Source organism: Trachurus japonicus, chromosome 19, assembly GCF_045865225.1.
Source record: "Trachurus japonicus isolate A0001 chromosome 19, Traja_1.0".
NCBI lineage: Eukaryota > Metazoa > Chordata > Actinopteri > Carangiformes > Carangidae > Trachurus > Trachurus japonicus.
In genome coordinates this window covers 23,728,000-23,749,174 of record NC_140925.1, presented here as the reverse complement: position 1 = coordinate 23,749,174, position 21,175 = coordinate 23,728,000, and the positions used below count along the sequence as shown (strand labels likewise).

General features: G+C 41.8%; 5 protein-coding genes across 9 annotated transcripts; 1 reads left to right on the top strand and 4 right to left on the bottom strand.

Annotated features, from left to right (window-relative positions):
- Positions 1–784: 784 nt before the first annotated feature.
- On the bottom strand, positions 785–4,014 carry LOC146968126 (sesquipedalian-1-like). The gene is made up of 3 exons (XM_085762143.1): positions 3,471–4,014; positions 2,344–2,647; positions 785–1,412 (listed from the first exon to the last, which is right to left on the bottom strand). The coding sequence occupies exons 1-3, from the start codon at positions 3,549–3,551 to the stop codon at positions 1,012–1,014; spliced, it is 786 nt and encodes a 261-aa protein (XP_085618269.1). The 5' UTR covers positions 3,552–4,014; the 3' UTR covers positions 785–1,011.
- Positions 4,015–5,515: 1,501 nt separating this feature from the next.
- Positions 5,516–7,583, bottom strand: LOC146968125 (uncharacterized). The gene is made up of 3 exons (XM_085761655.1): positions 7,324–7,583; positions 6,614–6,804; positions 5,516–6,502 (listed from the first exon to the last, which is right to left on the bottom strand). Exons 2-3 carry the CDS (start codon positions 6,801–6,803, stop codon positions 5,559–5,561), a joined length of 1,134 nt encoding a protein of 377 aa, XP_085617781.1. The 5' UTR covers position 6,804; positions 7,324–7,583; the 3' UTR covers positions 5,516–5,558.
- Positions 7,584–8,187: 604 nt separating this feature from the next.
- On the bottom strand, positions 8,188–11,319 carry LOC146968124 (uncharacterized). Of its 3 annotated transcripts, none has more exons than XM_085761781.1 (3): positions 11,023–11,319; positions 10,556–10,757; positions 8,188–9,472 (listed from the first exon to the last, which is right to left on the bottom strand). In XM_085761781.1, the coding sequence occupies exons 2-3, from the start codon at positions 10,746–10,748 to the stop codon at positions 8,610–8,612; spliced, it is 1,056 nt and encodes a 351-aa protein (XP_085617907.1). In that variant the 5' UTR covers positions 10,749–10,757; positions 11,023–11,319; the 3' UTR covers positions 8,188–8,609. The 3 variants fall into 3 exon arrangements, with proteins under 3 accessions (XP_085617907.1, XP_085617908.1, XP_085617909.1); XM_085761782.1 differs by having other exon boundaries at positions 10,556–10,748; XM_085761783.1 differs by having other exon boundaries at positions 8,194–9,472; positions 10,559–10,748.
- A 152-nt stretch (positions 11,320–11,471) lies between these two features.
- pkmyt1 (protein kinase, membrane associated tyrosine/threonine 1) lies at positions 11,472–16,999 on the bottom strand. Of its 2 annotated transcripts, none has more exons than XM_085762389.1 (8): positions 16,879–16,999; positions 15,196–15,613; positions 14,486–14,723; positions 14,093–14,372; positions 13,900–14,006; positions 13,624–13,796; positions 12,689–12,909; positions 11,472–12,234 (listed from the first exon to the last, which is right to left on the bottom strand). In XM_085762389.1, exons 2-8 carry the CDS (start codon positions 15,568–15,570, stop codon positions 11,847–11,849), a joined length of 1,782 nt encoding a protein of 593 aa, XP_085618515.1. In that variant the 5' UTR covers positions 15,571–15,613; positions 16,879–16,999; the 3' UTR covers positions 11,472–11,846. The 2 variants fall into 2 exon arrangements, with proteins under 2 accessions (XP_085618515.1, XP_085618516.1); XM_085762390.1 differs by having other exon boundaries at positions 16,806–16,916.
- Positions 17,000–17,096: 97 nt separating this feature from the next.
- On the top strand, positions 17,097–20,420 carry LOC146968122 (elongin-B). 2 transcript variants are annotated; one of them, XR_015034439.1, is made up of 5 exons: positions 17,097–17,162; positions 17,996–18,130; positions 18,329–18,437; positions 19,349–19,807; positions 19,847–20,420. XR_015034439.1 is itself a non-coding variant. In XM_085762391.1 (4 exons), the coding sequence occupies exons 1-4, from the start codon at positions 17,160–17,162 to the stop codon at positions 19,459–19,461; spliced, it is 360 nt and encodes a 119-aa protein (XP_085618517.1). In that variant the 5' UTR covers positions 17,097–17,159; the 3' UTR covers positions 19,462–20,420. The 2 variants fall into 2 exon arrangements, 1 of the variants encoding a protein (XP_085618517.1); XM_085762391.1 differs by having other exon boundaries at positions 19,349–20,420.
- Positions 20,421–21,175: the final 755 nt, after the last annotated feature.

Sequence of the window (21,175 nt, the reverse complement as noted above, 5' to 3'; positions counted from 1 at the left end):
AGCTATTAGAAACTGAATCCTACGTGAAGAAGGTCGCGAGCGGAGAAGCAGCCACAAGTATGGGCTTGAAGGTGAAAAGAGAGGGAGAGAGAGAGCAAGACACAGAGGGAGAAAGGGTCCCAAGCTCTGTCAAAGACCATAAAAACAAGACAGCTGTAGACTGAAATAGCTCTGTCAACCCCCGTCATTCTCTTTCTCAGCCATTCTGACTCTCTTCTAAAATTCAACAGACTTCACCCTTCTTGGCCTGCTGTGCCCCCCACACAACTGCTGTCCTTTTTTTACCCACAGTCCCCGGGACTGTTTTGGAAGTTTAATTCAACAGTATATGAACAAGTAGGAGCTCGATATCAACTAATTACTAATGAATACGCCCATTTTTGTATCAAAAATAAACACCTGTCCAGTCAAAAATGCTAGAATTACATATTATCTTTCAATCACACATTAAAAGTGATACAAGCATTTGGTGTCAGTATAAACTGGATATAATATATTTTGAGGTTGGCAGTGTTGGTTGGACAAAAAAGACATTTGAGGATTTTACTCTGAGTTCTGGGAGCATGTGATGGGCTTGGGTTCATCCTTATTTGTTGATATCATAATTGCTAAATGAATAATCTGTTAATTGAAAAAAAAAAGATTATTCAATCATGACAATAAACCATAAAAAGGCATCTTAAGGTATCACCTCAGCACAAATACATTAGAAAGATGTTGTCCCATAACCACTGAAAATTCTCTTCTTGTTTGTCTGCCAGGTTGTTTTTTCACAAAACTTGACTGTTTCAAAACTTCACCTGAGGAAATCTCTCCACTGTAATAAGGAACAAAGCTCACTGAAGGACGAGATAACAAATCATTTAATGACATGATGAGTGTAAAAAAGAAACCACAACTACAAATATGTATGTCTTAAATATATCGAAACATCTTTCATTCTTATTTACATTAACAACTTTGCAATGTAACCATGGTCACTGAAATGTGGGTTTAGATGCTTCACATGTATTATCCAAAATCGATCAAATTTTCCTCTGCTGCAGCTTCACCTGCTTGACCTCTTTTTGACCAGTTAGCGATCAGTTCTTTGACTTCTTTTCCAAAATCTTCATGTAGTTTACTAAAATCCTCCTTGGTGTCTGGGCAGCCCCCTGACCACTCCCCCATGGGTGGAGCAGGAGTGTTGATAGGCATCACATTTGCACTCCTCTTGGGCCACAGTTTGGGTGACTTCTTACTGGCTGTTTTGGATGAAACGGCCAGAGTTTGAAGCGTCGGACCGGAGCTCAGACCAGATCCTGCTCCCACCGGCAGCGTGGAAGTCTGTCTGCTCAGCGCGGGTGAAGGATATCCTGCCGGCGTTGTGGTGAAAGTGTTGGTTGCTTCACTGGGTAATGCAGCTAACACATCTGAGGAAGAAGCAAAGACAGACAGAGACATAACCAAGTTATATGAAACTGCACTCATTCGTTTGGCAGATGAGGTTTCTTGGTTGAGTGTTTGGCTCAGTGACAGAATGACACGAGGAGCCATGGACCAAATCATCACTCCTACAATCAATTATCCTGATCCTCTCTGCCACCTGAGCTGCAGCCACTCTGGAGGTGTAAGAGAACATCTCACACACAAACAACACACTTCAAACTCTAAAAGATTTGATGAAAATCCACTGCTTGTGTTGTGAAATCACAAATCCGTGTTAATCCCTCTTACACAGTGAAAAAGTATCCGTCTGCAGGACACATCTAGTCCATGAGACTGTTTCATAAATCCACATAATTTGAATTTACTTCTAAATCCAGGCCACAAATGAACAATTTAAATTTGTATGCATTCTAATTGTCCCCAGTACTACTTTATTTTATTTTATTGAATGTTTTTTGTCTTGTTTTGTTTTGCTCTGCCTTGTTGCCACTGTTTTAACACTGTGAAGCACTTTATGGTTTTTACCTGCAAAAGGTGCTATACAAATAACGTTTATTTTCAAGGAAAGCAGCAAAACGAGAAGATAAAAACTGGTTGTACTGTGCAGTGTATAAATGTCAATCTATATAAACAACCCTGCATTAAAACCAACCTCTTTTGAGGTTGTGTAAATTAGATACAGGAAGACCACAAACCACGCTTTTAAAAACTACCACAGACTTGAATCAGCCCGTCTCTGATCAAGCCTTAGATGGTTAAAAACCTGTTTATTCCACTGTACCACGATGTACATGGCATCTGATGTGCAGCAGTGAACAGTGATGCAACCCCTCTCACAGCTGCTCTCTGGAACAAAGGCCGCTCTCTTTCACCCAGACACAGATAAAGACGTCCAGCCTCTCCCTCGTCTCTCACCTTTGTACTTCTTCTCCATGTCCATCACCAGCAGGGCCAGGTAGCTGTGATTGGCCGACAGCAGGGCCTTGATCCAGCTCTCCTGACTGGCCTGGTCCTCGGCAGCAAACTTGTACGTCCTCAGCCCCGGCTCGCTCCACAGCAGCGAGAAGGCGAACTGCTCCTCGGACTCGCACAGCTGGACGGTGCAGCCCTCCAGAACAATCACGCCTATCAGGTCCCGGTCCGACGGCCTGTCCTTGTAGAAGAGGAGGTTCCCCTTCAGCACAAACCAGCGCTTCTGATAGGAGGTCTTTATCTCACCCTGTGGGACAATCGTGTGTTACTGACTCCCTTACAAACGGCTCATTTGCTCAATTCATTACCCAACTGCTTTGATGAAATAACCGTGTTAGTGGGAGGTCAAAGGTCACACTGTCACAAAACTCAAAAGGAAAACAATCAAAACTTTAATCCAGACAGTTTTAGTATCTTATTTGATCATTTTATGCACTTGAATTTACCTGATTTTACTTAATTGTAGCTTTGTCTAGTGTTAAGGTAGCTACTTTGGAGATTTGTTTAAATAATTTTCCCATAAATATGACCCTATAACGTTTTTAATCATTAAGAAACAACCATTTCCTTTTATTTTCAGATATTCATCTTATATTTTATCTCTTACATGATCACAATTAGTGCATATTCTATTTATATTGTTATTTATAATGATGCGTCTCTATGTCACTATATGTCTCTGCGTTGTATGTTTTTACCTTTATGTGATTCTATGAGCTGCAACCCAAATTGCCCTTTGGGACATGAACTGAACTGAACTGAACTGAACTGAACTGAATCTTTTTTATTACACAAAAGATAAATGCATCCCTATTTTATTTGCATGGCAGCTTTTACAGGGCTGTGCAATCCAAGTGCTCCTAGGTGATTAAGGTGAATAAGACAGTCCATAAAACACTTATAATGTAAAAAGCAAGAATACAATTAGTTAAAGAGATAATAAAAGATGGTAAAAGCATATAAAACTATAACCTAAGTAAGACGAAGTAAAATAAAGGAGAACATTGTAAGTATGATCTAATCCCCATACATGTAATCTATGTAGCTACTTCCTGTTAGATTTGAATTACCTTCTTGTAGAGGAAACCCTCCTTGTCCACAGGTGAGTTGCAAGATTCAAAATAGGTGACAACTTTTTCATCAATCTTCATCTCCACATCACAGGCTGCTCAGGGCAGAACCTGACACACATCAAACACAACAAAAAGGAAATATAATGCAGCCCTCACTTCCACATTTATCACAATGATAGTGTGTTTATGTGTTACTGATATTAGCGGGGGTCACCGCTCGTGTCTGAGCGCCAGATAAGCTCCTTTTTCCGCATTTCGACGAGGAAACGCTGCACAGCTTGTTCAATTTTTAACACTTTGAACACAAACTTAACGTTAACGTTTGACATTTTTGCTGGAGTCGTGCCAACCTGACCGCCATTAAAATAACCCGTTCCTAGTATCTTTTTTTAAGGCGGTTACGTCTAAACATCTGTCTGCGCCATAGTCTGCCTTCATTTCGGTTTCTCTCCGTAACTTGACTGTTTACTGTCGACTAAAATAAAAGAAGCGAGAAGCAGACACTTTGCCACATCCTCGTGTCTCATGGTTACTCACCTTTACTGAAGGGTGTATGTGTATGTGTTTCAGTTTCCTCCGAGGGTGTGTGTCAATCACTTCCTGGTGTAGTCTAAAGGTGAGGGCAGCTCCACGTCAACAGCACAAACACAACTTACTACAGTCTGGGCAAAAACAAGCTCAGCTGCAACACCAGAAACAACCAGTTCTGATCAGCGTTGGTTTCTGTCTCAGCCCACTTCTGTGTTTCAAAGTGTTCAGAAATAATTCAGTTCATGCTTTTAAATGTTGTTACTTTATGACATCCATCCTCTCAAAGATGATCTGCATTTTATATGTAGAAGTTGCATGAATGTAAAAGCTGATTATGCAATCAGTATTGTAGTGTTATTTGTTATTGCAGTGATGAACATTATGTATACACTGTTCATATTTGATGTAATGTGGGTTTGTTTTAAACTGATTGTCAAAGAACTACAGGCTATGTACATGTGTTTGTATTGTACCTGTCTGATGTTTGAAATGTAATTGTGGTTTCTAAACTGCTACCATGTGACACTGTCTCTGTGGTGATGACATACAGTTTTTGCTGTGTGTGTGTGTGTGTGTTAAGTCCATTGAAGTTGGTGCTGTGTGTAAGTTCCTCTGTGAAAATCCCTGACATCTGTTGTGTAAAGTCAAGTTGATACACGTGATAATTATTTACACATTCTAGCCTTATAGTATTACTCGACCAAAATAACTCACAGTGAAAAAGGACACACAACATCCACCCGGGGGAGGGGGAGAGGTGATGTTTGTTATTCTTTTTTTAATGATTTAAGCCATGAGAATATGTTTCCAGAAAACACATGAATCTTTTCCCTTTGTTGCCATTCAAGTGTCAATCAATGTACTTATCAGTCAATTTTTTAACATGAGACAAAACATTTAATACACAACAGGTGTTACACTATATAACACAGCAGCCTGTTCTGTACCTGTTCTGCAGGCCTAAGGCTCAGTGGACAAACAATGCTTCTTGTTGCTGCACAGTATTGATGCCTTATTGATTAAAAGAAGATAAATCATGATTAATAACATTACATTCTCTGTGATATCATAGTTCCAATGCAGTTACATAAGGTAAAACCACACAACTCTTAAAAAAATAAATATGAATCCATTCAGATACTGTCAGGTGTGAGTTCACATCATTGCATCTCCATCTGTAAAGCATCAGCCTCTTTGGTAAAGTGATGACGTCCCACAGTCCTGTTTGATCACAACAGACTTTTACACAGCAGGCATTTTCACTTGTCATAGCACTGCGAAGTAGCTTAACACAACTGGATATAGTCCTCTTTAATGTTAGGATAGGACACACTAAAGTGTCTGTTGTTTTAGAAGGACAGACTTTAGTATTTAGCAAACAGCTGACTACATTTCCAAACAGCAAGGAGTTCATTCCTTGTAATAATTCCCTATGAGTTCCAGGAGAGTAGGGTTTTATGTACTGTAGTCTTCAGCTTATTATTTAAATATTTTAAGGAAACCCACCCCACATTCACAGATTCTGCTTACTGAAATGGTCTAGTAGTATTAAAATCACAACTGTTGCTCTCTCCATTCTTGCTGTAACTGCAGTGTTTCTCCGATGTGAATCTTCTGGTGTCTTTTCAGATTCTCCCCTCGGCTGAAGCTCTTTCCACACTGGTGGCAGTAGTAGGGTTTCTCCCCCGTGTGGACCCTCTTGTGTTTCTTCAGGTCTCCTGCCTGACTGAAACGCCTCCCACACTGTACGCAGCCGTACGGCTTCTCCCCCGTATGACAACGCTGGTGGATTCTCAAATTCCCGATCCTGCTGAACGTCTTTCCGCAGATGACGCACAAGTGCGAGTCATCTTCCCTCAAGTGTTCCCTCCGTATTTTTCTCACATCAAAGGTGACCCTGTTGTTTTTAGCGAATCCGTGCCTCCTGGGTAAGCTGTGACCCGAGTGGACAAAGACAAGTCCGTAAGGTTCAGCGCTACCCTGCGGCCTGACGGCCTCAGTTGAGCTGTTACGAGAAGAGTTACAGCTCAAGTCCATACATCCGGTGTACTGTCCTTGAGGAGGCGGTGGGTCTGATGCTGTGCAGTCTGTTGACTCTGGTTCTGGTTTGATGGCAGCCAGGTTTACCTCAGCTGGGCTAGTGGAGTGAGCTTTGCACAGGTTATTCGATGAGGCGGCGGCGGGATCACTGTTTACTCTGTGTGATGTTTGAACGGTCGATACCTCCTCAGTAATGTGTGCCCCCTCCTCAGCTGGTGCTTTGCAATGTTCTGTTGGCGCTTGTATTAAGTTACACTCCTCTTGTGATTCAGAGTTACTGTGGCTTTCCTGTTCGTTGCATTCCTGCTTCACTCCGTGGTCAGGTTTCTGGCTGCTCGCCGGATTTCGCTCCGTGAGAGTCACGCCTGCGTTGTACCTCTGAGCGGGACTTAAATCCTGCCCGTGACCCTTCGTGTCTTGTTTTTCTTCCATCAGTGGTCTACCTCCAGGTGGAACAGCTGAGAACGAAGTGTTTACTTTTAGTAACTCATCAAAACACCTGAATTAGAAAACCACTGTTGCATTTTCTGTCCTGATAAACATCTCAACGTGATTACAACTGTACCCACATGTGCTGTCATTTGCTATCTTGTCCTGGAGCTCCTGCAGTCGCCTCCTCAGACTCTCGTTCTCTCTCTGGGTCCTGGCTGTTTTCTCCTGGTACTCCGACACCGTCTCCTTCACCACCTCCAGAACCTCCTGCACCGCGTCGGTCAGCAGCTTGGCCACGCGAGCGTTCAAACGCTCAAGTTTAGACATCCTGAAACAAAACAGCAGGGTAATGTACTGAAGACCAATCACGCATAAGCTTCAGTAAAATGAGCAAAAATCAATGGGAAATTTGATTTACATTTTAAAAGAATGAACTTAAAAAAGAAACAACAACTGGAGGATCTGTTTTATCATTTACCAGATTTCACACTGTTTTGTTAAACCTGACAGTCCCATCATGGTCTGGGCTTTAAAAACTTAAACTTTTACAAATGTTTTCTGTTTAAAGATTACATGTAATTTACTGTCATGTCAGGTCTATCCTATGTACCATGTCAGGTCTATCCTATGTACCTTTAGTCATTTTATCAGTTAATTTGCAGTGTGGCTGAACAACAACAATGAAATCTTCCATGTAATGTCATCTTTATCACTTAATGTTTACAATTTTACACGGTTTATTTGATAATAACGTCAGATAAAACAATAGGTATCTAATTCTTACACTTAAATAAGTGTCAGTTCCCTATCTGGGCATAAATAAAGCAAAGATATAGAGCTGTGGTACCTGCAGGCTAGTCCAAGTTAGCGGCTAGGTTAGAATATAGTACACGTTAGCTAACACCGTATGCAGTAATAGTTTCCCCTTTAAACATCCCAGAGGTCCGAAAACCCGGTCAGACAGTCACGTCATTAGCGGTATTTTAACTTCTAATAAATGTCCAGCCTACTAAACAAATTAAAAACTAGTTTTAAATACTGTAAACAACATTACAAAGCACGAATACAGACGCGTGGTGACGATTCACAACTTCCGGAAACAAAAGCGGATATACGTCTGTTGTCTGGTTGGATTTCAAAATAAAAGTCGGTGTGGTATTAATAAACTGCTATGACAGCCTCAAGTGCATACATGATATTCCCATACACGTATAGTTTACTCAAACTGAAAGGCACATTCACAGATGTACTTAATCCATAGATTACATCAAAATAAAAAAAATGTATATGCAACCAGACTACACAGGGTTTCCTGGTGATAAATGAGAAACATCAAATACTTTATCTAGTCTGGTTGTTTGGGTTCCCTCATTTGGCAGATGCTTTCCCCAAGACAAATTGATTTAATTTTTGCATTTCCAATAATATCCCTGTCCGATAAACCTTTTTTTTTTATTTTAAATTGCACATCCACTCAGGAAGGAAAAGGAAGTAATCATTCAGACTGTTTCGAAATGCTCTCATAGTGTTGGGAAACACATTGTGTCATCTGTGTTTGTAAGGCGATATAATGTTGCAGCAACATATATATTCACCCTACCTGACAAGGATGTGTGCAATTTACTGTTCAAAGATGGTGCAGCAAGGGTTTGCCAACTTTTAGGTCATACATTTACCTCGATGTGGGCAATACAGCACAATTTACAATAAAGAAGGTCCAAATACTTTTATTTGATTTTAAAAATGAAAGTGGAGGTTCATACTAGAAGCTCCAGGACACAGTAAATAACACAGTAAACAAACCTATGAACATCTGACAAACAACAGTAAGGCAGAAGGAGCAGGAATTCTTTGATTGTTCTGAATTTGACACATGCTCTACAATAGGCTTCCTATTTTGTTTTGTTTTTAAAAAAGAAAATAAATAGAAGGCACATTTAATCATGTAATAAATAACTAATAAAGCTACATAATCTTCTAAAAAGGCTGACCAGCTGACCTTCAAAAAATTACTCATAGAGAATCCAGCACTTTGCAACTTTACATTAAAAACTGTCTATTCAGTGTCCTGAATACCACTTAGATGTGATCATGACAGTGTTGGTTTGGCTGCTTTGCATAAACACAGCAGCCTCACAGATGCGTTTGGAGATGTTTCTTCATGTTACTGGAGTGGCTGAAGCTTTTCCCACAGTGGCTGCAGCCAAAAGGCTTTTCTCCCGTGTGGTAGCGCAGGTGCACCGTCAGGTATCCCGACTGGCTGAAGCGCTTCCCGCACACCGAGCAGCAGTACGGCTTCTCCCCTGTGTGCACCCTGTTGTGTTTCTTGTAGTCGCCTGCGTGCCTGAAGGTGCGACCGCAGAGCGAGCAGCAGTAGTTCTTTCGGATGTTCCTCTGCGGAGCTCCTGAGTCTGCGCCGGCTGCTTTAGTGTTTGTCTGTTGTTGTTGTTTTTCTGCGCTGATACAGTTTGTCGCTGTGTATCTTTGAGGCAGTGGTTCTTCTATGCTATTGTGACCCAGACTGAAGATGGCCCCCGTGGCACCATAGAGCCGTGAACTGTTTAAACTGGGCTCTAGGTGTAGTCTGCTCAAGGATGTTGAGCTCGTTGCAGCATCTTCATAAAAATAATTTGTGTCTTTGTGCGTGACGTCCTCATCAGATGTGGGCTCTACTTTCAATTTATTTGATGTAAAGCTCAAACCAGAATCATTTTCATCAATATCAATCGCAATAATGGGGTGTTCATGTTTTGTGTTTGTTGTTGACAGCCCGTTGTCAGTCTCACTCTTAGGAGTTCTTGGTTTGCTCAAGGTGTCTCCGCCTAAGTGTGGTCCCAGTGTAGCTTTAGGACAGAGACGGGTGGCTGCTTCACGCTCGGGGTCTTCAGATGAATCTGCGATGACAGGGAGGAGTTCAGCGTCCTCCTCCAGCTCTTCTCTCTCCATCTGCTCCTCCTTGGTCTGATGGGTTGCAGTGGAAATCTGTGGCACAGTTCCTGCAAGACAACAAAAATATTCAGTCAATCAGTAGGGTAGACCGAGTACGTTTGAGACACTTTTTGCTTTTCCATTTTTGAACAGATATTGCAAAAAAAAACTATACACTGAAAATAAGTGATTTTTCATATGCTGTTTAATTTGTTTGTCTACTAAGTTATTATTGAAGAATATAATTTATTATTTGTTTATTTTTTCCACAATCAGGTCATAAACATGAGGTGCATTTTTACCATGGTCCCGTCTCAACCATACCCCATACGTGTACAGTTGAGACGGTACCATGGTACAGTTGAGACACCTGTTGAAACCCATTGACAATGACTGAACATCAATTGTAAATGCAATAAACTTTTTTTTTTTAAATTACAATTTGACAAGATATTTCAATATAAATGTATTCCTCTTCAAAAACAATGGAATATTATTGTATTTTTAATATAGATGTGATGAATATATTATAGTTATATAACATAAAATTGTAATATTAATAGTATATATTAATATAACACTGTTCAGGTATCACAAATATTCATTTTTTTTCCATTTTATTTGTTGTTTTGGTCTTATTATGACTTATAACATGTTATCGTTAGCCTACACTGCACAACTTAACAGTGATGTGATGTAGAACTCTATCAGAGTCACAATGTCTCAACTGTACCCCTCTGACCACTTTGTTTATTTCTCTAGATTGTGCAGTGACTTAACATGCTAGGATAGCATGAAATATGTGAGTTTTTAGGGCACAAAATAACGTTTGCAATGATGTAAGTTATGTTTGATGGTCACAAAAGGATAATAAGCTATTCATTGTGGAAGGGACATGGTAAAGTGAAATTCCTACCCTAGTAAGAAGACTTTTGCTGATATCTTTGGACTAGAGATGCTAAAACTCTTCAAATTTCCCACAACCAAAGAGGATGCTACTGTAATATGCATGTGCTGAGTAAAAATGGTGGCGGGCAAGATATTAAGGGTGTTTCAACTGTACACATGTCTCAACTATACTCACTCCACCCTATTACACATTTGACATTTCTGGGCGCAGGGTGCTCCTGGTGTGTTGTCTGAATTCTCACCACTGCGCTCCACTACGGTCATCTTCTCCTGGAGCTCCTGCAGCCTCCTCTTCAGACTCTGGTTCTCCCTCTGGGTCCTGGCTGTTTTCTCCTGGTACTCTGACACCGTCTCCTTCACCACCTCCAGAACCTCCTGCACCGCTTTACACAGCAGCTTCTCCACTCGGGTGTTAAGGCGCTCAATTTTGGCCATCTTTGTGAACTGAAAAGAAAAAAAGGGAAATGAGTTTAAAGTGGATGCATGCAGGCAAGACTTTCATTTTTCCTAGTAGATCTTCACTGATCGTTTACATTTTATTCACATTTCACAATTCAACCTACTGAAATCAGAGAAAAACACAGATTTTATACCATTTATACAGTAACTGTGAAGCGAGATCACTAGGATTTATAATTCAATAGACGCTATGACAGCAGTATTACATGAAGATCATATGTTTGTATTAACAAAGGAGGAAGAATCATACCTTAATCCCGATGTTATGCCCATGAAACACTGCTGCTGTCTTCTGTGGGTCTCAGATTATCTAACGGTGATCCGGACGGAAACGTTCATTGTTTACAATATTCACATTGACGCAGATACTCGTATTCTAGTAAAATAATCAAGTCAACTCAGGACAGATCGGGTGTTGATTTACGATCGATGGATGTATCGATTGCATTCAGTCAACGCAGTCGGAGACTAAAAACGGGTTGTAAAATACATAATCCGGTGGATTGTTTTGTACACGAGACAATGTCCGCTTCGTGGGTTTTAACAGCGGCTGTCATTCAGTGGTAGGTGTGTTGCTGCCATCTACTGGTTGATCAGCAAACAATCTGCAACCATCCTGATAGGACTGACAACCCTGACAACCATCACAGGAAGATGCTTAAAAAAACACATACACACACGATTTGAGATTCTGCATTCCTCCTCATTTTATTTTTTTTTAGTAACTCTTGAGGTACACAACTCAGAGCGCATCAAGCTAATGGCAGCTTACATAACAATAAACCACGACTTGTCATTTCAGCAACAGATTGCATTTACACAAACATAAAAAAAAGTGCTTTACGGTCTTGTTACATATCAAACCCTTTTCCCTAAATTCTTTTTCTTTCTTTCTTCAAAATACATAAAAGAAGCAGTTGCAGGACTTTAACAAAATGGCAAAAAAAGAGAGAGAAATCACATACACAGTTCAGACCAACTACGTAGTGAACTCTGTGCACTCATACTCATAGATTGTTTTTCACCTGTGAAAGTGAAAACAGTGTCCCTGAAGGCAAACAGGCAGTGTTGTACTCATGGCTGTCCCTCTGGCTCAGTCGTCTCCTCAAACAGACTGAGCAGGTTCTTTGGTTCAAAGTTGGGTCGAGGTAAAGCCTCCTCCGCTTGGACCCAGTTGCCGCAGCGTCTCTGTGAGGACATGGTGGACGCTGAGTGTCGGCTCTGCGCAGACTTTTCACTGATGCTTTCTGTGTGAAGGTCTGCCCGTATGGGGCTGGCACTGGGGGTCAGTGTGTGGTAGGAACCATTAGTGTGGATGCTGGAGGGCGTCAGAGCCAAGTTACAGGGGGACCAGTTGCCCAGGTTTAGGTGTGTGGGTGTGTGGGCAGGACTGCGACGATGGCGCATCGGCGAACCGGGGAGAGGAGTGGATGTGCTTTCCACAGACAGTCGGGATTTGACCCTGTGAAAAGGAGAATATGCAAGAAATTATACTGAGCATCTGACAGAAATAACAAATCTAGCTGAAGGCGAAGCAAAGTTACAAATTTGTTAATAATCTCAGGACAGGGGCGGTGCGTGGCGCAGTGGTTAAGGCGGCCACCCCATGTAGAGGCTACAGTCCTCAACGCAGGCGTCCCCGGTTCGAATCCCGTGTCGGGCAGACCTTTCCTGCATGTCATTCCCCCTCTCTCTGCCTCCCCCTTTCCTGTCTATCTATACTGTGTGCTATCAAATAAAGGCAAAAATGCCAAAAAATATACTTAAAAAAAAAATAAATTATCTCAGGACATCTCTAACGTTTAAAAATCATCAATTTACCAAAAAGTGTGAAATTAATTTGAGTTACATCGAATAAACCATAAGTGCCACAAGCTTGGAATGAAAATGACTGTGTTGACAAGATGGTTCTCTACCTGTGTGAGAAGGTGGGGGAAAGCTCTGGGTCTGTGCGATCCAACAGAAACACTGCGTCGTCCTCTGGGCTCCCTGAGTCAGCGTGCATGGCACCGAGGGGCAGAGTTAAATCCTTGTTCCAACTGTCCTTAGGAGGAGTACAGGGCGCCGGCTTGGCTCGACCAGGGAGGAAAGACAAGTGCAGGGAGGACAGGAGTCTGTACCCGTAGCACACCACCAACTGTGGAGGAAGAACAGGAACATTTCATTTACATTAAATCAATATTTTCAGAGAAGCATGTAAAGGGATAGTTCAACATGCAAAAATTGGCAAATCAGCCCATTGCCATATTCCCTATAGTCTTAGGAGTAGGTTCGTTACCTTTAATTGTCGGTGTAAGTTATTTTTAGAAGACAGAGTTGTTTTCGAGGTAAAACTGATGCGCGTTCCCGTCGGGGGCAGTTTTTCGGCAAGCAGTCTCTGCATTTGCCTTGAAAACAACTCTGTCTCATAACATCCCGTTATTACCTCATAGCGTGGTGAATGTGCAGGTCACAACTTGTCCACCAGAGCGTTTTGGAGTTGTTGGATTGTGTATTTGATGAGTTTGATTAGGAAAACCAAGAAATTCCATTAGCCTCCGTAGCGTAGCTCTGAGCAGCTCGCAGCTCTGCTCTGCCGTTCTAAAAATAGCTTGCACCGACAAATAAAGGTAACAAACCTACTGCTATGACTATAGGGAATATGGCAATGGGCCAATTTGCCAAAATGTTTAACTATCCCTTTAAATCTTGTGAGCTTTTCTTTTTGTACTGTCACAGTTTCGTAAATAATTCATTGTGATTTTCAGTTTGCTCCTCTTGGTAAAAGCCTGCCAAATGAAAACATGAAGTCACTTTGCAAAGCCAAACACAAACACAAGTTACTGTTTGAAAAGTCTGTGAGACAGCTGACCTGGCAGAGAGAGGTGAGTGTCAGCACAGCCTCAGTGACCATCAGATACATGCGTCTCTTCCACCTGTGTTTCCTGACAGCGGGTAGGGCGAGGAGCTCAGAGACTGTGGGTCTCTCTGAGGGCTCTGGGGCCAGCATCATCTGCAGGACTGTCTGAAGCTCAGCAGACAGGCCTGCGAGCACAGATGGAAACGGTAAAAACATGAGTCATGTCATTTCAATAAAGAAAAAAAGAAAAAAAAAAGTTTATGAGGTCTTAAAGAAAGTGGGTCTCACTGCTGGTAAACTCTGAGGGGAGGCAGCCTTGTCTGAGCTGTTGCCAGCCCTCTCCGCCATTTGGGACTTCAATATTACAGGCCAGCTCCAGAATAGAAACACCAAGACTGAATAAAAACGAGAATATTAAGGTGCTGAATTAAATCAGATCAGTGAGTTACGCATTTATGGATATCATTCATTCTGACAATACCTGAAAACATCTGCTGCAGGCCCGTATTCCCCTCGGAGAAGCTCAGGAGCCATGTACCTGGGATCTCCCTCCTGAGCATCCTCTTTCACTTTCCCATCTACAGGCTCTGCACTCTTCTTTTTGAGCTCGAGCAGCAGTCCGAAGTCTGCAAGCTTCAGACGACCAGAGTCGGTGATGAGGACATTGGCTGGTTTGAGGTCCAGATGAACAAAACCAAGGGAGTGCAAGTGTTGCAGAGCCGAGAGGAGGTCACAGAGGTAGGCCCACGCCGAAGGCTCGTCTGGATTGAAGGTTTTTAAAAGAAAGGAATGTCAATCAAAATGCACAGCACATTATGTGAATCAAAAACCAATGTCAGCATCTGCATTGTTGTCTTTTTACTGTAAGACCGACCCGGGCCAGGAGGCTGGTTCTCAGCATGGAGCAGCAGGCTGGTGCTACACAGCTCTGTCTGAATGAACAGTCGGCCACACTCCTCCCAGGCTGCCACAAAATCCAGGATGTGAGGGTGAGGACACAGGCGCTCGTGGTTTCTGGCTTCCCTCACACTCCGGTTCCTCTCGCTGTTACCTCTGAAGCGGTGAGCTGAGCGCTTCACCGCATACTGACGACCATCCTCGTTCCTTTGCACCTAGAAACACACAGAAAGCACTTGGTTTTCTCTTCTATTTCAAGATCTACACATGATAATCTTAGTCACAGAGAAAAATAAACACTTACAGGGATATCTAATATAGTATAAAACCACAGCTCAGATGTTCAAACTGTCAAAACGCTGATGCTGATGTGTGACATACATTTTCAATCTAATCAAATTTCAGGGATGTTTTTTACTGTAAAGGGTCAGAGGCAGTGCTTATTAGTTTGCTACGGTTTTTAAATTTGGTTTTAAACTTAACCTTCATCCTAGAGACTCTAGAGACTGTTAATTTATCACCCTTGCATTTTTTGTCTCCACATGTGTTAAATCTAAGGTAGATTTATCACATAATTGAACTGAAGAACTGTTTAAATGAAATTAACATATAGAAACAGCAACACATGGTATAATGCATTTTTAATATCAGTTTCACACAAGCCGACACTAATTTTGTTTTACTCACCTTGAAGACCTCTCCGAATGATCCTCTTCCCAGTAGGCCCAAATTAGTAAAGCACTGATTGAAATAGGATTGCTGTTTGCTGGGATCATATACAGAATTTGGAGGGGGGGACTCTCTGAGGGAACAAGACAGGGGTGTCCAGGGGGACGGGTGCTGGGGGAACATCCTGCTCAGCGGGGGACATCCCTTGGAGGGCGGCAGCGGGGGCAGAGAATGTGAGAGTCGGCTCGGGGAGGAGTAGGACGAGGTGGACACAGACGACAGGGAAAAGGGGACATGCCGCTTCTTGAGGGAGAAGGACTGCTCTGCATGGGAGAAGTGGGTGGGGAGAGGGAGAGACACCCTGGACACCGTGGTCTCCACCGCCACCGACATCGTCTTGGCAACGTTTTCAGGTCCTTTCCTTGACTACAGTGCTCTGCAACAGTCAAAAGAAGAGCATCCATGGTTAACTGATGACAATGCAAATACAGTACATGCAATGTACCAGTGCTTGTTTTGTCAAGTTAGTCTTTCATACTCATTTGCCACCTAACCATTCATGAACCAAGATTTACAACTTAAAAATGTTCAACTAAAACATACCAACACTGAGACTTGTGCTATAAAGTAAAATACAAATGTGTATTTAAAAAGTCTATTCTGTCCAGCTTTTAGTGTTGTAACACTCAAGATGGATCTTGGTCTCAAGACTAGTCCTGAGACCACATTTTCAAGGTCTTGATCTTGTCTTGAAATCGACTACAGTTTACTTGGTCTTGTCTTGGTCTCATTATTTTTAAAGGATTTTTCCTCAAGACCAGTCAATACCACAGCTGCAGTGACATCTTTTTTTTTTTTTAACTGCAAATGTCTCTCTGTCAGTCGCTCACTTTGGTTTACTTAATGTAAATCAATAACTTTAAGATAATTAAAATTGTTCTACAAAGGTATGCTTATGTAACCGTCTGATAAACTTGGTTGCACCATTGTCAAGTGGGAGGAGACTTCAGCAGGCTCTGTGCTGCTGTGTTAATCTGTTCAATCCAAACTTTGTTTCAATTAAATATGGTATAGACTTTTATATAAAATCATCTTTTCTTTTTAGATGTGGAATAATGTAAACATCAGGCCACATGATTATTATTATCAGTCCCGTCACTGAACACAGTAATGGTCTTGAAAATGGGTTGGTGTGTAGGTGGTCTTGACTACAACACTACCAGCTTCACGTCCATTGATACAATCTGATACTAAGCAGGCTGCCTGACAGGTTTTCAGCGGTTGTCCCCTGTCCTGTCAGTCTCAGTCGTCCTGCTGTTCTTGATGGATGAGCTCATGTGAAGACCAACAGGTCTCTCCTGCCTGGAGACAGACAGGGGCGTAGAGACCCACTGCTCGCCTGACAAGTCTGACAGCGTCGACCTTTAACTATAATCTAAATTTCAGTGATGTTACTGAATTAGCTTTGTCTAATAATATCATTCCGCCCGGTTATTCGTTTGTTTCACTGACAAATGACACCTTGCGATAAGCATGTTAGTTAGTTAGTTAGCTAACGTTAACCGAGGGCGGACCCTGCCACCATCCACAACATACAACACAACAACATTAGCTACTAGCTAACTTACATTAAAAATAACGTCCTTTAACTGACACTTTAGTGTAAGGCGAAGTAGCGTAGAACAACATTACCACACAGACCATGATAATAATCCAGTGTTACGGGCAGAGACTGTCTTCATGACCTAGATAGTCGTGGCTGTATCCAAATCAAACTGCTCGTACAGTACATCCTCCTCCAGGCATGAACGTACCTGGCGCCAAATTCTGAAAGTGACGCGCAGCCGCAGCGTAAAGAGCGTAACGGCCCTCTGTGAATACAAACTGCTTATCTGAATTGCGAAATATCCGCAAGCGGTGCAGTCTGGGGTTCAACCAACACACAGGGCTGGCGCAACTGGCTAGCTAGCTGACCACTTGAAATGGTACCTTTTATCTTTTTTATTTATCAACAATTCTAGTGTTATACTCTAGTATAAAACATTGAGTGAACGTTAAGTGTTTTTGTTTAGATGATATCCGTGGCGGTAACACAGTACATTGTCTTTTACAGGAGTGTTTATTTCAGTTTGTGTGTGCTAGCAGCTAGCGCTAAGTTTGCTGTGTTAGCTTCGCCTTCCTATCTCTAAGGAGAGGTTGTAGCGAGGTAATGTATCTCAGCTTGGCTCACCTTGGAAGTGATGTAACAGTAGCCAAATAACCCGGTTAAGCCTAGTTATATCAACTGGACATGTACGGCTGTTGTCAGACCTACACCGTGTGTTTAATGTTGGCTCACCTGTCAGGCCTGTTTTTGTCTGTCAAAAGTCTCCAGGCTGCTTCGTGTTGGCTAATTTCGCGTTAGCTAAGCTTGGGGCTTCGTTTCCCCTGCTATTGCTCACAGTTTTATAGCTAGCTCATGATTCAATGAAATGTTAGTAGCGTTAATTCCAATGTATTTGGACACACAAGGCCTACTAAAGACTCAACACTTCCTTAATGTTATATTGGTAACAAAACACGGACAGTGGTCGTGCAGGTTAGGAAGGTGTTATAAACAGTAACTTTATGGCCTACTGAGATCTTTTGTCTGATTTATAAGTGTTAATGTCTCATAACTTGTTTACAAGCTAGAAAAAGCCACAGAGTTAGCTTCCCTGTTTAAAGTAACTGTAACATTTTGTGAAAATGCCACTGCCAAGCACTCATCCTCAATTGGATAACAAATCAGTTTGTCTTTAACATGTTGACTGAATTTCATGCCCATTGCTTTTTGCAGGACGTGTTCTTAATGATCCGGCGTCACAAGACTACAATCTTCACAGATGCCAAGGAGTCCACCACTGTCTATGAGCTGAAGCGTATTGTTGAAGGAATCCTTAAAAGACCACCAGAGGACCAGCGGCTCTACAAAGTGAGTTTAAGACAAACTCCCTCATGTCACATAGGTGACAGCATCATATGGATTAATTATACCGATTTGTTAATGTACCAAGTACCTGCAGTGAACCATGTTACTGTAACTAAAATGTTTTCTGTCCATATTCATTCAAGTGAATTCATATATGTTTTTATGGGCATTCTGTGACATTTTCCACTTGTTGTTCTACAGGATGACCAGTTGCTAGAGGACAGCAAAACTCTGGGTGACTGTGGATTCACCAACCAGACTGCCAGACCTCAGGCCCCAGCTACAGTTGGTCTGGCTTTCCGCATAAACGGTATGATGAGTTTATGTTGTTAAAGGGACAACGAGGAGTTTTGGAAAAGCAAAGTGTTTTCACACTACATTTATGAGCCTCCGCGCACCGTGAAATTCTTTGACCGGCGCAAGACAGACTCATGTTTTCATTCATCAAGAATTAAAGTCAGAGGTTCAAAGACGATCACATACCGTCGTAGTTCCGACCATGAACGGCGATTCGGCGGCGTTATTCTCATGACTCGCCACGGAACCGAAAGTAAGGAAACGCTGGTTGGCTCGCCCAGCATTTCCGCCACCATTAATAATAACAAAATAACGATAGAGGCAAAACGATATATTTATTGAAAATGGGCCCATTAACAAGTGTGGGTAACGTAGATTCATCCACATTAATATGAGACTTTTTTATTGTCGCAGAATTTTTCGTTCTGCCAATGGAGAAACTCCTCGTTGTCCCTTTAATGTGCTTGGACAACTTGGTGTTGTTTTCATTTTTCCCCTCTCGTGTCTTTATGTTTCTTTCCATCTATTCCTTGCTGTTTTGGTAATGATTCTACAAGTCTTATTTTTGTCATATTTGTTTGGCTAAATAATTTAATGTCACTGATGATTTGTATGATGGATGGACATGCTCTTGGCTTTGTGGCATGTTGATCTTCATCAGTAAATGGGTTAAATATTATATTGATGCTCATCATGAGAGGTAATATACTGACTTTATCTCAGTCTAACATGTCTGCTTCTTTCTGTCAGTTTCTTGTGCACACACATGAAGACTGATTGAACTTCATTCTGTTACATATTCGCCCAGAAACACTTGCTACAATAAATGCTCACAGCAGCGGTGTTGTGACATGACTGATTAAGCCATGTGCAGCTCTCTCGTCATGACACAGCTAATGTTTCCTTGTCTCCTCTGCCCACCAGATGAGATGTTTGAGCAGCTGCACGTTGAGGCCTTCTCCAGCCCCCCAGAACTCCCCGATGTGATGAAGCCCCAGGACTCCGGTAGCACTGCCAACGAACAGGCGGTGCAGTGATAGCAGGGAGAGGAAAACGGGCGACGGAGTGAAGGATGGAAATGGGTGTGTGTGGATTAACTGCAGTGGAGAAGTAGCGGGGTGAAGGATATGTAATATAATTTCATTTGATGGATGGGAACATTGTAGGTAACCAAGCCTATCCATGTTACCTTCATGCTATCATCCCAGCATCCCCCACAGTTTGCTTAAAAAACAAAAAATATTTTTTAACTCCTTATGATTTCCACATTACATGCAGTTCTGCTCCTTGATCTTGCTCCTCAGCACCAACCGGCTCAAACTTTTTGAGGGAGTAGGTTGGTTTGGAAAGTATGATTGTGTGTGTGTATGTATGTGTGTGTGTGTGTGTGTGTGTGTGTGTGTGTGTGTGCGTGTGTGTGAGTTAATTATTATCATTAATATTTCGGAAAAAAAAGGTGAAGGCCTAGTCGTGTCACAGTGCTCTAGAAGTAACATGCATGGATAAGGAGTCCAGTGTCTGAATCTGCAAACTGCATGAACAAACTGAAAACAATGGCTTTATTTTCACAGAAACAGATGAACCTTCAGCTGATAAGTTTCCTTGGTCTAGTTCTGCCAGTTTTGTTGTACATTTAAGATTTGATTTCATACCAGGAGAAAACATCTTTATGATAAATATGTTACTTTTATTTGTTGTTGATGTCGTCATTTTGTTTCTTCAGTATGTTTTACTCGTCCGTTCTATGTCGTACGTTTCATGCACTGAGACCAAAGGCAGGTTCCTCTTCGACAGCAGAGGGATTTTCTGGTCAGAGGACAATCTGTCTGTGACATACAGTAAACACAGGAGGAGCATTTCCTTTGTGTTTAACTTTGATTTGAAAATGCATACATCACCTGTCACCAACACCACATGGCTCCTTCCCCTATTCACATAAACATAGCCTGTAACTGTACACTTGCTTAATTAAAAGTTTTTCCTGTTTTGTTTTTTACGCTGCTGGCTGATTTTTATTGTAGACAGAGATTTATGTCAACATCTCAGGAGAGTAACTGAATTTAAACTCTATCTACCATAGGTCTTCCTCAGAGCAGACATTTTGACTTGTCATCAAAGGAAGAAGACACGCAATAATTGCTCTGTCTCAGTGAGTGGTGACAGTGAGCCAGCTCACTACAGGGACGCTGACACTGGGGCAGCTGAATTAAATTAAGCCACCGTTAATTTTATTATGTACACCTGTGCTGTTCCTACTGTAACATGTCACATTGTCTATGGTGAAATGGGTCGAACACACAGAGATAATGTCTTTGATACTTTTTGCTGCCAATATGGGGAACATTGGGATTTTGATAGGCGGTTACTGCTTGTTATTTTAAACAAGGCAACTTCTCTCAGGCCCCAAAAGCCCCAGATAAGTTTTTTTTTTTTTTTTCATTTAACAGTCATCACAAGAGAAGCAAAAGTGAAATGAATTTCATTAACGCTGACTCAGCGTTAATGAAACTCATCCTCCCCCCACAACAGACATTCGAAATACGATGTTTAAAAATTACAACAACAAAATTGATAACATTAATAATGTTAAAAATGGGGATACAATGCATGCCTTGGACCTTAAATATCTATTACTAGTAGTGCTATTAGTCCAGTTTTAGTTGTTGTTAATTTGACATTTATAGCTTTTTGTGCTAGAACAACTTAAAATATCTGCTCTGTAATCTGTCGTAAAGCCTTGGGGCCCTTGCC

Coding starts and splice junctions, on each gene's coding strand:
- LOC146968126 (XM_085762143.1), bottom strand. CDS start 3,551: ATGAAGATTGATGAAAAAGTTGTCACCTATTTTGAATCTTGCAACTCA. Junction 2,648..3,470: donor AGGGTTTCCTCTACAAGAAG/GTAATTCAAATC, acceptor ATTGTCCCACAG/GGTGAGATAAAGACCTCCTA. Junction 1,413..2,343: donor CATGGAGAAGAAGTACAAAG/GTGAGAGACGAG, acceptor CTTCTTCCTCAG/ATGTGTTAGCTGCATTACCC.
- LOC146968125 (XM_085761655.1), bottom strand. CDS start 6,803: ATGTCTAAACTTGAGCGTTTGAACGCTCGCGTGGCCAAGCTGCTGACC. Junction 6,503..6,613: donor GATAGCAAATGACAGCACAT/GTGGGTACAGTT, acceptor CTTCGTTCTCAG/CTGTTCCACCTGGAGGTAGA.
- LOC146968124 (XM_085761781.1), bottom strand. CDS start 10,748: ATGGCCAAAATTGAGCGCCTTAACACCCGAGTGGAGAAGCTGCTGTGT. Junction 9,473..10,555: donor GACCGTAGTGGAGCGCAGTG/GTGAGAATTCAG, acceptor GTTGTCTTGCAG/GAACTGTGCCACAGATTTCC.
- pkmyt1 (XM_085762389.1), bottom strand. CDS start 15,570: ATGTCGGTGGCGGTGGAGACCACGGTGTCCAGGGTGTCTCTCCCTCTC. Junction 14,373..14,485: donor GAACCAGCCTCCTGGCCCGG/GTCGGTCTTACA, acceptor CCTTCAATCCAG/ACGAGCCTTCGGCGTGGGCC. Junction 12,235..12,688: donor TCCCCCACCTTCTCACACAG/GTAGAGAACCAT, acceptor TCCTTTTCACAG/GGTCAAATCCCGACTGTCTG.
- LOC146968122 (XM_085762391.1), top strand. Junction 18,131..18,328: donor AGGACCAGCGGCTCTACAAA/GTGAGTTTAAGA, acceptor GTTGTTCTACAG/GATGACCAGTTGCTAGAGGA. Junction 18,438..19,348: donor TCTGGCTTTCCGCATAAACG/GTATGATGAGTT, acceptor TCTGCCCACCAG/ATGAGATGTTTGAGCAGCTG.